The sequence below is a fragment of the Podarcis gaigeae genome (assembly GCF_964106915.1).
Source record: "Podarcis gaigeae genome assembly, chromosome: 11".
NCBI classification, from domain to species: Eukaryota; Metazoa; Chordata; class Lepidosauria; order Squamata; family Lacertidae; genus Podarcis; species Podarcis gaigeae.
Window position 1 is genome coordinate 45605884 of NC_139687.1, and position 13820 is coordinate 45619703.

Below are 13820 nucleotides of genomic sequence, written 5' to 3' on the forward strand. Positions count from 1 at the left end.
TCCTAAAGCAAAGTTCTTAACCCGAGGTATTATTTCTGGGTTAGCAGAGTCTGTAACCTGAAGCATATGTAACCCGAGGTACCACTGTAAACTGATGAAGTTCAGGCAAAATCCCTTTCCAGATGTTCTGAGTCTTACCATCATGTGAAGGAGGAAAACAGGGCTCATGAGATTTCAGCGAGATCATGCCAGAAGTCGCCACCACACAACGTAGGTACATGATGCTTTAGCAGGGACAGGGGGGAGGTGGTGGCATGGTGGCACATCCCATTTCACCTCAAGCAACAAAATGGGAAGATGCTGGGGAATGAACTTGAGACCTCCGACATGCAAAGTGGCCCCTCTACCTCTGTACTTTCCCATTGGCTCTCTTAGAATAATAGAATTGCTAAGTTGGAAGAGACCCTGAGGGTCATCCAATCCAACTGTCCTGAAATGCAGGAATCTCAGATAAAGCATCCATGACAGATGGCCATCCAATTTCTGCTTAAAAACCTCCTATGAAGGAGAGCACAACCTCCCAAGGGAGTCCGTTCCACTGTCGATCAGCTCTTACTGTCAGAAAGTTCCTTCTGACGTTTAGTTGGAATCCCCTTTCTTGTAACTTGAAGCCATTGGTTCGAGTCCTACCCTCCAAAGCAGAAGAAAACAACCTTATTCCATCCTCCACGTGACAGCCCTTAAGTTTTGAAGATGGCTATCATATCTCTTCTCAAGTCTCCTCTTTCCCAGGCTACACTTAACCCAGCTCCTTCAATTGTTCCTCATAGGGCTTATTTTCCAGATCCTTGATCATCTTGGTTGCCCTGCTTTGCCCTCAAGCTTGTCAATATCCTTCTTAAATTATGGCACCCAGAACTGGACACAGTATTCCAGGTTTTGCTTTTGTCTTGGCAGCCCACTGCCTGTGCTTCTTGTAGCACTTTGGCTTCAGGCTGGCCTCTTATCTATTGCATAAATGTGACACAGAGTTGAGAATGGTTCAGATAAATATCTCAGTAGAGTTCAGGTTTGTTCCCACCCCTAGCACCCCGAGGCCACAGAATATGGCCCTGAATCTGGAGCAAACGTGTGGAGCATTCCAGGCCTTTCTTTCCTTGCAAACAACTCAAATTTTACTACTAGCAACAGAAGGAGGGAAACGAAAAGGTGCAATGCCTATTTCTTTATAGTGCCCATTAAAAACCGCAGCTATGCTAACAACAGTAGCAAAAGATTCCCTACAGCTCCTTGGCTTGGGCAAATTCCTGTGAAGGTTGATAAAAGGAATCCCCCCCCCCAGCCTTTTTAGCCCCTAAAGAGCATTAAGTGATCTGAAAAGTACTGTTCATCCATTCTTAAAACACATGTGAACAATGTTAAGAATAGTTTAAAAAACGTCCACGCAAGACAGGCCGGAAAATATCTTCCTTTCAGTGCAGCATACTGGAACAAATAGACTGCGCTCCTTTGCTTGGTTCCACATCTAAGAGGCCTCTCTACAGTTTTGGCAGTCGAGAGGCATTCCAGCTGCCTGGCAAACACAGCCCCCACGTTAAAAAACAAAAATTAGCATGCAGCTTTATAAATCAGACAAGACACAAGTACTCTTTTGGGCAACTCGATATGTGGAAACCCATTCTAGTTAGTCGTACGCAAATAAATTGCACCTAATACTCCCCTCTCCAGACCTCTCAGCATCAAGCACTTTCAGGATTGTACCTCCCTTGGAGAGAAACTATTTATCTGTTTTTCCTAATCCCCCAAGCCTCTTAGGCTCTTGAGGATCTTGAATGGACTGTGAGTGCCCTAGGCCGCTCTACAGATGGGGGGAGGCAGGGGCCATCTTGTCACCCCCCCCAGAGTAGCACCCAGGGAGACCCGCCCCCTCCGCCACTCCCAATGAATTTCTGGGTGTTACAGTTTGTTAAGGGTGCTGAGAATTGTAGCTGGAACTTACTTATGATAGCACTACAATATGGCTAGCCCTCTGGAAATAGCCCTCAGGATATCACGGCCCCAATTTTGCCCCAAAACCCTGAATCTAGGAACTGTAAGGAAGATAGAAGCTACCTATTCCACAAATATATTCCATTTTAGTCAACCAAAGTCCCAACTAAATGTCACAGGCAGATAGATGCATTTAACTCATATCCACAGCTACTGTTTGTAAAATGTATACTCAAATTGTACCACTCTGTGGAGGGTAGCAATAGAGTCTGCAGGGAAGCACTTTTCACAATGCTATCACTTATTACATCACCATGACTTGAATTTTTGAACTGCCCATTTCCCCCCTATAACTCCCCCTTTTTGTGGTCTGGCTACCCATTAAAAGAAGAAATAATTCCTGTGCTGAAAAGAAGCTTTTGGTTAGGGAAAAGTTGGATTAGAGGATAAGGCAGTCCCCTCACAATATATCAGAACTTGATATATACAAGCAACAATGTTATCATTACCAGAAACATCACCTTAGCTCTCAAAATGAAAAGCACAAAAATGAAAACAAAACAACTAGTAGGTCTTAATGCCACAAGGCTTTACCGATAAGTGAGCTTTACAAAATCACTTAAAAGACAGGCAGCGAAGTACACAATCTTTAAGGTCAGTCCGTAACCCTGGAGTCACAACTGAAAAGGCCTAATCCTCGGTTGCAGATGGTTTCCTATTCCTGTCCTCTAGGGTACACTGGCCGTGTCCCTTGATGATGACCTCAACCAATAAGTTCAGGTTCATATGAGGAGAAGTGCTCTCTGAAGTACGGTTCAGCGCTAAATCATTGAACCAAGCAAGGTAAAAACAGCAGCCCTAGCATGAAAACTATGGTGAGCAAGTATCTAGTGTCAAGTACATTACATGGAGCTCAGCAACAGTGCATCAAAAGCTTTTCTTCACCAACACTCACCCTTGTCCGTGGAGGAAGAATCGCTCGCAGACACCAGTGCCAGAATAAACAGCAAGAGACGAAGCTCCATGCCTCTGGATTCCACAACTGTGAAAAGAGACAATAATGTCAAGCTCATTACATTAACCACTTGTAAGATGTAAAATTCTGTTTCACCCGTCTCCTAGTTTATTGGGTGGCTGGATGGAGTTGAGGAGGAGATTATAATAAACGTTATTGCCTTGTAAAATATTACTGCCTATTATACACTGTACACGACAGTAAATCCCACTCTTGGAGGGAGGCTACTGGGCCAGGAATTACTGCAGGCAATGAACAATTTCCATGAGCTATATTGGTTTAATAAGGGTATAACCATCAACAAAGAAGTCCGGGGGTTGTAGCTGGGTGAAGATGGACCCAATTCCATTAGCGATCCATCTGACCTACCCATATAACTATTGTTTCCTGGCAAGGGGTGGGAGGGGAGTATTAAACCAGTACAGATATATGGCATCAGTCTAGCCAATTTCAGAGAACAAGAATAGAGTGGATATGATCCAGCAAAAATTAAGCACTTTTATGCCCTGCTGATTTCAGAGAGAACACCCAGCATGTGCCTAAATCTTTCCCGGTGAAATCAATGGACTTTAGCAATGTTTTAATTCTTCTTACAATTTATTTATTTATAAGCATTTATAAACCACCTGATACTTTATTTTTTAAAAAATCACTTAGTGTACAACATAGTAATAATAAACAACAAAATGGAATATAATGCCCGTGAAAAAAGGTCAACAAAGAACCATATAAAAACAAGGTGAATGCAACCGTTACAGTCCCTTTGCGGAGCTTTCCACAGATGGGGTGACACTGCAGAGAAGGCTCTGTCCCTCTTTGCCATGGAAGAAACACCTCATGGCAATGAGACTTGGAGAAAAACCTTCCCTGAAGCTCTTAAGACACAGGCAAATTAGAATAGGGAAAGGCAGTCCTTCAGGTATTTTGGTCCCAACCCATTTAAGTTCCACCACCTTGAATTGGGATTGGAAACTGAATGGGCAGTCAAGCTAGATCTTTCAGAATCAGTATTATGTGATCCCATCTGGCTTTACTGTTCTAGCAACTATGGTCTGCATTAGCTGAAGCGTCCAAATTGCCTTCAAGGGCAGTCACATGGACAATGCATGGCACCCGTCGATCCAGAAAGTTTCCAGAATGTACAACTGTAGGTACAGTGAAATTGACAATTTGTATGAGAATGAGTGTAAAGTCATAAGCTAGTCCAAATAAAGTCATGAATAATGTTTGTGGGTATCCACTATTATATAGTGTAAAAGAAGGGCTAAGAACTTACCCCATTTTGCACTTTTTTCCATAGGGAAAAGACTTTTGTGCTGTCCTTTGCAAATATATTTATGCATTCTCCCCAAACAACTCATGGCAAGACTTGCAACAGCAAAAAAGAAAATAGAAGAAAGCACGTCTCAGTTCTTGCCCTTGAAATATGAAATGCACACAGATTTCCACATAATGGGACCGATTTTGAAGGCTTTCCCTTGCCCAATGGAAACGAGACAGAACTCTTCGCCAGCTGGAAGGAATTAAATCCCTCCACAAACTTCCACAGTTGCAAAAGCCCTCAGGCCTCACAGCTATTCCTCTCCCACAGCTGACAGCAGAGGCCAATGGTAAGTGGCTAAATGCCAGCAATGTCAGAATTCTCCTCATTAGATCAAGCTCAGCTATGCTTAAAACAGATGCACAAAACTTTTTTCCTGTTCTTTTTTTGCATTCAAAATCAAAGTGTTCTGGACCTCACTATATATACTGAATTCCTGGCTAGCCTTTAGACGGCGATTATGGTCACATAATGGATAACTTCTAAAACGAGGAGTACATACTGACCCAATTTAGCCTTCCCTACCCTGGTGGCTTCCAGATGTGCCTGAACTACAAGTCCCGTCATCCCTTGAGCATTGACTAGGCTGGCTGCAGCTGATGGGAAGTTGTGGTCCATAATATCTGGAGGGCACCAGGTTAGGAAAAGCTGGTCCATTTCAATAGCATAGCCAAAGCATGGCTTGGCCATTAGGAATCTGCTGCAGATTCCTAATCTGGAGGAATCTTTCCTCCTCAAACATACAAACATTCCTTTTAAAAAAGCAAATGCAGTTTGTCAAGAATCTCATCATAGAGACACATTTCTACATAGCCTTTATACATGCATATGTTTTGAGAGCAAAGCAACAATGAGACAAAGGAACACAAAGGGAGGTTTATAGTTACCGATGGATTAAGGAATCTGCTTCATGGCGCATTAAAACAGAACAAATGGATGATAAATGGACCCCTCCAAACCAGTGGCTTGTGGTATGTTCTGCAAGATGTCTTTGACACAGTAATAAAAGGTAAAGGGACCCCTGACCATTAGGTCCAGTCGTGGCCGACTCTGGGGTTGTGGTGCTCATCTTGCTTTATTGGCCGAGGGAGCCGGCGTACAGCTTCCGGGTCATGTGGCCAGCATGACCAAGCCGCTTCTGGCGAACCAGAGCAGCACACGGAAACGCCGTTTACCTTCCCACAGGAAAGGTACTTATTTATCTACTTGCACTTTGACATGCTTCCGAACTGCTAGGTTGGCAGGAGCAGGGACCGAGCAATGGGAGCTCACCCCGTCGTGGGGATTCGAACCACCAACCTTGTGATCGGCAAGTCCTAGACTCTGTGGTTTAACCCACAGCGCCACCCGCGTCCCTCTGACACAGTAATAGTGCAGTAGTAATGGATTGATACCAGACCATCAGCACGTCATCCACACATCTATGAGTTGTTCTGCAATGCTTTCCCCAACTTTAAGCATTATAGCCATCTGGAGGCGGTGTTCTTGCTTTATTGTGCAACTAACACAGGACCAAAAACCCACACACTCAAATATTTGTGATATGCAAAGTTCCAGGATTAGCAACAAAGCAGCATGTCTGCCCCCAAACCTTTGCAGGCACAAGCAGTATCAAAAATGGGATTGTGTATAACTGCCTCAATACCATAATGCACGCACAATATAAACGGTGCCCTGAGGAGACTCAGAACTGGAGTCTCATGTGCACATTTAGAGACACACAACTCTTCAACAAGAAAGGGTGTTGGCAGTAGAAAACAGAGCAATGCAAGTAAGAAGAGGTAGGAAGAATGCAGATGGTGATCGGATCAGGCCCGTTGTAGCTACACAATGCTGTGGAAATGCTACTTACTCATCAGATTCAAGGCATGCAAAATAATAATAATAATAATAATAATAATAATAATAATGAAATAACTGGTATAAACTATTTTAATGAACTTTTTTATAGGAAAGACAGAATATCATGTGATGAAACAGGACATTTCTGGGTGGAAATTTCTGTGTCCCTCCACCTCTTTTGTCCTATGCCTTTGTAGGGTGGTATACTTGCCACACAAGCTACACCTGCTGAAATTACCTATTCTGCACAACTACCCAAGGTGCAGTTTCCCCCAGTGGCACAACGGGTCAGTGTACCTGGCTGTTAACCAGAAGGTTGGTGGTTCGAGCCCATCCAGGACAGCTGTGGGCAGGTTCCCACACTAGATGACCCTCAAGATCCCTTCTAACTCTACAATTCTATGTTTTTATTAAGGTGCCCAGTCCTATTTTGCCCTGGCCACCCCCGCTGCAGCATGAGGACAAACCCCCCCCCCCCCAATTCTGATCCAGGCTCTCCCTAGGTTGATCATGTAAAAAGAAGGTCAAGGCTCATGCATCTTTAAAAGCTATGTAAAAAAAAAAAAAAAAAAAAAAAGGAAATTTCAACAGGTATAGTTTGCAGTGCTGGAACAGTGTACTTTAAGGGTGCTTCCAGATCATCAGTATTTAGTGGGAGAGATTCAAGCACATCCCAGGAAAGTTAAGTTTGCACAGTTGAAGCAGATTAAAGGGCTCTGTTGCCCTAATGCAACAAATCCACTTAAAAAGAAAGAAATTGACTTTTTCCAGTTAGGAGAGCGATGGGGAAATGCACTGAAAGTGCGGGATGAGCCGATGAACACTCCACAAGCAAATCAGGAGGAATGCCTATTGCGGTATGACCTCCCCGCAAACAAATTGGAACAAATAATCAGCGAAGACCAAATATAACCCAACCTCTGCATAAATTCTGTGCAAGCAGAGGAATGCGCAATAAGCAGGCTGTTTGGAGGAGATGCGAATCTTAATGCAACGGGTGACTTTTATGGTGTTCCCTACAAACTATCCATAATAGCTTCTGAATTCTCAAATGGGTTCTGCTGAACATAACTTTAGGAAAAATAAAAATAAGTTAAGGCTGCAATTCTATTGGGAGTAATCCCAACAGAACTCAGTAGAACTTACTTCTGAGTCAGTCCACATGCTCAGGAATGTAGTGCAAGATATCTCCTGAGTTTCAGCGGTTGCGATGGCAGCCAAAGTGCTCTTTTTATTCGGTGAACCCAGTGCAGACGCAGAAAGGGGGCAAATTTGAGATTACTCGAGTGGCAAAGATCAGTGCATTAGCGAGCCAATCACACTGTTATTTTTAGAGAATCTATGGGATGCCTCTCATGATACCGTTTCAAAGAACAGTGGCACCAACCTCGCTGCATTATAAATAGGATGACCCCTTTTTTGAGCAGACTGAAAGACGGCCAGCCAGATGCTTAGGTCACCTAACATCATGATCCTGCCCCCCCCCCCCAATCTGCAGAAATCTCACAGTGCAGCACTACCAAGCTGGACTCTAATTCCAGAGGTAAGTCTGGCCAGGGCGATGAACAGCCTTTGGAGGAATTTTTAGAATCAGCAGGCGTTAAGCACTCATTCCATCCTGCTCACAAACTTTCTTCTACAATGGCCCCCTACCGACAGCCGCACATTCGTGATCTCAGCAGACCTGAGTCTGCCAAGACAACATGAAGTTCCATTCTAGGGTGCTTCTAGATCGTTGCCATTTTTGGACGGGACTCAATCGCCTACAAGCAAATTCGGGTGGTGCAATTACAGCTGGTTTAGTGTTCTTGTGCAACAAAGCCACTCTCTCTCCTCACCTTCACCCCCAAAACTGGACTTTCTACACTAAGAAAAGTGAGGAAGAAATGCACTGGAAAGTATTGATTAACATTTGCTTGGTACGACACTGTCAAACCACAGTAACTTGTAGCTGGGCTTTTAAAGTGTGGCTTTCCCTGTACTGTGGAACAACATTCCTGTCGAGATACGACAGGCTCTCAAACAAACAATTGAGGACATTTTTTTTGACCCGACTTCCCAGCTGGACGCAGGGGTCTCTGCCAGGGGTGTCTACTTTGTACAGTTTTAAAATTTATCTGTTGCTATTTTCCGTGCTGTTTTTATTGCATTACGTACATCGCCTTGAGACATGTGTGTCTCAAGGCATGTGATTAATTGATTGACCTCTCTGCAAACAAATCAGGATAAATGCTCAATAAACAGGTTGTCTGGAAGCAACTTGAGGCACTGTGCTACACTTCTCGAAAGCTTAACAGTTCCTTGTACCTCACTAGGGAATTGGTAGAATCCTTGGAAGACGCCACACAAGTTATTGTTCTGATTTTAAAACAACACTTCTTTTCTTTGCCTGACCCACCTCATACTTTTTCTGGTTTGCAATTCTGTTTAAAGGTGTAGGAACCCTGGTCCTCTTTTGGCCAGCGCACTGTATTTTATGCTACCTCCCTTTTAGGAAAGGCTCATTTTTAAAGGGGAAAATTGGCCTGCATGTTAAAAGGATCTACATAATAAAACAAGGAATGGGCTCCAGAATATTATTATTTTTTTCCGGGAGAGGCTGCAGAGATCCTTGGGCCTGTCAGGGAAAGGGTTTATTTACACCCTAGGCGTGTCTGAGTACTGGCTGGGCCAAAGCAGCTCAGCTGTGCCTGGGACTGGCGCCGTGCCTGGGCTGGACTCCAGCCAGGGGCACAGCTAAAACCCGAAGAAGCAAAGCTTGAAGTCTCACTTAAGACGCACAATCTCGGTGCAAGGCTGCCAACCCCCGAAATAAAGAAATGAAAATGCCAGTGCCCAGGCAAAAGCTGGAGTGGAGCCTACTGGAAATGCTTTGTCCATATGAGGCAAGGATGAGGATAATCATCACCATCACCATCACCATCATCACCACCACTATCACCACCACCATCATCATCACCATCATCCCAGAGAGCCACCTTCCTTTATGGAGAAGGCTTCCAGATGCCATTTGTGGTGGGCAGGACCAGAGACAAAAGTGGGTGGAGCAATGGATGAGACTTGTATCTTTAAAGACACATTCCAGCCAGGCAAATGCCCCCCATGATGGTCCTAGCGCTGTTTTGAGAGAGAAGGAAAAGAGGGCCTGCAACAAAGAGGAACCAGGAGCCAAACCTATTAGCTGGCTTTGGTCAGCTGTGGCACTAACTCTGTACCATAGCTGTCAACTTTTCCCTTTTCTTGCGAGGAATCCTATTTGGAATAAGGGAATTTCCCTTTTAAAAAAGGGAAACGTTGACAGCTATGGTACAGAGTTAGTGCCACAGCTGACCAAAGCCAGCTAATAGGTTTGGCTCCTGGTTCCTCTTTGCTGCAGGCCCTCTTTTCCTTCTCTCTCAAAACAGCGCTAGGACCATCTTGGGAGACAGAGCTGCCCACCCAAGAATGATCCTGCCAGGCTCCTCCTAGTTTCTGCCATTGCTTGCCAATCAATCAACTCCCCCCCTCTTTTGACAGGGTCCTGTTTGGCCTTGAGCAAAGTCTAAAGGCTCAGCAACCTTGGTTTTGCACACTGACTCACTCCTGCACCAGTTAAAGCCCAGGGTTAGCTCTCTTCAAGACCTTTCCTCCCGCAATATGAACCATAACTAGAGGTCCACCAGAATTTCTTCCTTGCCTGCCTTTTGGTTGTCTCTTGGCTCTCACACAGGAGGCAGAGCAGCAGAGCTGCAGGAGGAGGGGAGAATTTTCTCTGGCAGGGAACATCAATGGCTGTTCCTACTGGGGCATTTCTAAAGAACCTCTTTGCCTCTTGTGGGAGCGCATGGGTCCTTCACATCAGATGCTATGGTGACCAATTGCCCATCCCTAGTGAAGGCTGATGAGTGAGTAGTTCTGTCTTCAGGCAGAGATAAGAATGAGGCCTTTGGTTCCTTACAATTAAATAACTCTACATCATCATAAACTTTTACTGCAGTAGCCTAAAACATCTAATACATTCAACAGTCACTAAATATACAGTAAAACCACATCCAGATCTACTAATATTCTTCATTGCATAGAATAAAAGGCAGATCTCATATAAAATGTACAAATTAAATCCACGAATCCCCTTTGCACTTTACCACCAGTTCTTTTGCCCTAATTTCCTAGCTGCCAAGGCATGGAGAGCTATTTTCTAAGTTACAAAGTCATCGGCATCGCTCAGCAGCCATTTCAACCTCTCCCAGCTTTGGTTAAATTGATTTCCTTCACGAACAGAGGTTTTATAAATTGATTTCTTCCTTCTGCATGTAGTGGACACTGCATGTGTCTTCTACATAGGGTTGCTCATACCTCATAGGGTATTTTAAACGCTACAACAGCAAACTCCATTGGTTAGTGCGGACAGGACTGTAAACAAAACAGGATACAAAAAGGGGGCATCATCAGGCTTGAGGTTTGCCCAAACACCAGCTCAGGTGGGAACAGGGTCTTCTCATGCCCAGTGACACTTCTATTCCACAAGCCAGAACAGCTCCTACTAGTAAGTGGTTCACATCGATTTCCCCCTCCTGACAAAGCATTCAGTCGTTCACACAATGCAATTTCAGATGAAAGACTGGGCATGGAGAAAGAGAAGACTTTCATTAGTTCTGGATGAGAGCTAAGTGTTCTGTTGCTTTTTCCTTCTATTTATAGATTCTATTCATAGATTTTGGGAGCTGGCCAAACCCCATACGCCTAGTGTTGATACTGAGATATACGACAACTCTTCCCCCATCTATATCACTCTTAATCACTGGATTACTTACTAATTACCCTTGATAGTCAACTGCAGTCCCATTTCTCTCTCTCTCTCTCTTTCACACGAGTGATCTTGTGCACTACAGCTGATGACCAAGCAAGTCAGGTGGTGTTTAACCAATCAGGAATCATTTGCCCACATTGGGCAGACGATTCCTGCATTGCAGGGGGTTGGACTAGATGACCCTTGGGATCCCTTCCAACTCTATGACACGTCTATGTCTTATTTCTGCACACAAGTATCTTAAGGAATCCCCAAAGAGCCTTTTAAAGCCCTTTGATGGGTTGTTGGAATAGCTCAGTCAGTAGAGCACGAGACTCTTAATCTCAGGCCTGTGGGTTCGAGCCCCATTTTGGAAGCGGCACTAAACAACCCTACAGGGTCCCTTCTAGTTCTACAATTCTATGGTTCTATTCTATGATGATCAGGGACATGGATGGCGCTGTGGGTTAAACCACAGAGCCTAGGAGTTGCTGATCAGAAGGTTGGCGGTTCGAATCCCCGTGATGGGGTGAGCTCTCATTGTTCGGTCCCTGCTCCTGCTCACCTAGCAGTTCGAAAGCACGTCAAAGTGCAAGTAGATAAATAGGTACCGCTCCAGCGGGAAGGTAACCGGTGTTTCCGTGCGCTGCTCTGGTTCGCCAGAAGCGGCTTAGTCATGCTGGCCCCATGACCCGGAAGCTGTACGCCGGCTCCCTCGGCCAATAAAGCGAGATGAGCGCCACAACCCCAGAGTCGGTCACAACTGGACCTAATGGTCAGGGGTCCCTTTACCCTTTACTTATTCTACGATGGCTTTGAAAAAAGGATTCAATGAATTCAAAGGGGGGGGGTGGATCTCTTAGAGGCTCTTTGGTATGATAGATAAATGAACCTCCATAGTCAGAAGCGGTTTACCTCTTGAGTACTAGATACTGGAGACAAACACCAGGCAGCTCTCACCTTAATGTCCAGCTTGCAAACGTGCCCAGAATCATCAGCTTGGCTGCTTCAAAAAACCAAAACAAAACCCAAGCCTGGAATTCTGGATGTGACGGAACTTTGCTCCAAGCCAGCAAGGGAATTCTTGTTTTCTTTTGCACTCTGTGTTGTTCTCCAGCGAGCCTCAAGCGGGACGGGGAGCCGCCTCCAATACAAATAAGGACCATAAGGAATCCTTGCCACCTACGGGAGGGCCACTGAAATGGGCGCACGCAACAGCGACAGTTTCTGTGAAGCAAGAAATTCTCACCCTGCCACTTGAATGACCTTTCAAGTACGTAGTTTATTGAACACAGCCTGCAATCAGAGCCTTGCTTTCCAGGAAGAACCAGGCACTGCAGATGTCAGCTTCAATAACAGCCCCAGCTGAACCTCACATGATCTGATAACATTCTGTCACTACCAGAAGCTGCTGCGATGGAGCTAGGTAGCTTTTGCGAAACCCGATAAGGAAACACACCACGGAGGAGCTATCAAATACTTCTTCGGAGGATGAGATGATACGGGCAACAAGGAGACCATTTCTCCTTTCAGCTGAGCCACACACACAAAGGCCTCAAGTGAAAAGCCGTAGTTCTTTGTGTACAGGTTGCCTTTTCTATATCTGTTCCGGCCCCCCAATTATATACTATTAAACTCCTCAGTGCCCTCTTCCTCAGACTCACAGGGACCTCCTGCTTTACATATTGTGTGTTGTCAGCAGCCACTCGAGGGAATCACATTTTGAGTGGGTGAAGAAGAGGTGCAGAGCATGATCTGAAGTAGCTGAAAGTGTTAAAGGCGCCCAGACCCGTTTAGCTGGAATGCCTTAGAGCCAAGCCAGGCTTGCATGCACTGAACAATTAAAAGTGTACAGTAGACCCACCACTTTTGCAAGGGTTCGGTTCTGGGGGTCCACACACAAAGGTGAAAATTGTGCAAAGTCAGGAGCCCCCTGAATTGCCATCCTGCGAGGCGGAGGGCTTGCTTACCGGGGTCTGGGAAAACTACAGTGGTGCCTCAGGTTAAGTACTTAATTCGTTCCGGAGGTCCGTTCTTAATCTGAAACTGTTCTTAACCTGAAGCACCACTTTAGCTAATGGGGCCTCCTGCTGCCACCATGCCGCCGGAGCCCGATTTCTGTTCTTATCCTGAAGCAAAGTTCTTAACCTGAAGCAATATTTCTGGGTTAGCGGAGTCTGTAACCTGAAGCGTATTTAACCTGAAACGTATGTAACCCGAGGTACCACTGTACAAAGATGCCATAGAAATACTGCTAGTAAACAAATGAAAACTCTGCCAAAAAACGGAGCAGCTTTTTCAGCATAATTGCCAACACTAGATTTATAACAATCCCGTTTTAAGAGCTTCCCAGTTCCTGTGTTTTGCTTTACTAATAAATACACATTGCTGTAGAAAAGAGCAGCGAAAATGATCAACAGTAAGGAGCGACTCCCCTTTGAGGAAAGTTTGCACTACTTGGGACTTTTAGTTTGGAGAAAATGAAAGTACCATGCATGGGAGGAACAAAATGGACAGGGAAAACTTATTCTCCCTCACTTATAATGCTAGAATTTGTGTACTTTACATCCAATGAAATCTGAATGTTGGAAGATTTGGGATGAATAAAAAAAAGTGCCCAGCACATAATTAAGCTATGGAACTCCCCACCACCTGATCCAGCAGGCTCTTCTTATACTCTTACATTTCTTATTTTGTTTTAAAGAATGGTCTTTGACTATTTCATAACCCCCAAATTAGTGCATCCTTTCGATTTCCATGTAAACAGAAAGAGCTACTATGTTCTGTGTAGAACAGGATGCATCTTTGCCGGGCAATTAAATGCAGCTTAATGAATGCTCTGATTAACAGGCCCCTGGATGTCTGCAAACCAGCGAGCCAGCAGAGTCTGGTGAATAGATTGCGTTGAACAAATCCTGGCTCGGCTGCAGACGGAGGCCGTAAGA

At 44.8% G+C, this 13820-nt stretch overlaps 1 protein-coding gene across 4 annotated transcripts in view; it reads right to left on the minus strand.

Moving 5' to 3' along the window:
• The window catches only part of GHR (growth hormone receptor), a 101868-nt gene that overhangs the window by 50642 nt on the left and 37406 nt on the right, over positions 1-13820 (minus strand). For 3 of the 4 annotated variants that reach the window (XM_083703560.1, XM_083703558.1, XM_083703561.1), the window contains exon 2: positions 2885-2971. In XM_083703560.1, the coding sequence (XP_083559686.1) occupies positions 2885-2954 (70 nt within the window). In that variant the 5' untranslated portion in view covers positions 2955-2971. Of the gene's footprint in view, positions 1-2884; positions 2972-11835; positions 12169-13820 lie in introns of those variants that run through there. The other variant, XM_083703559.1, reaches the window with a different exon arrangement.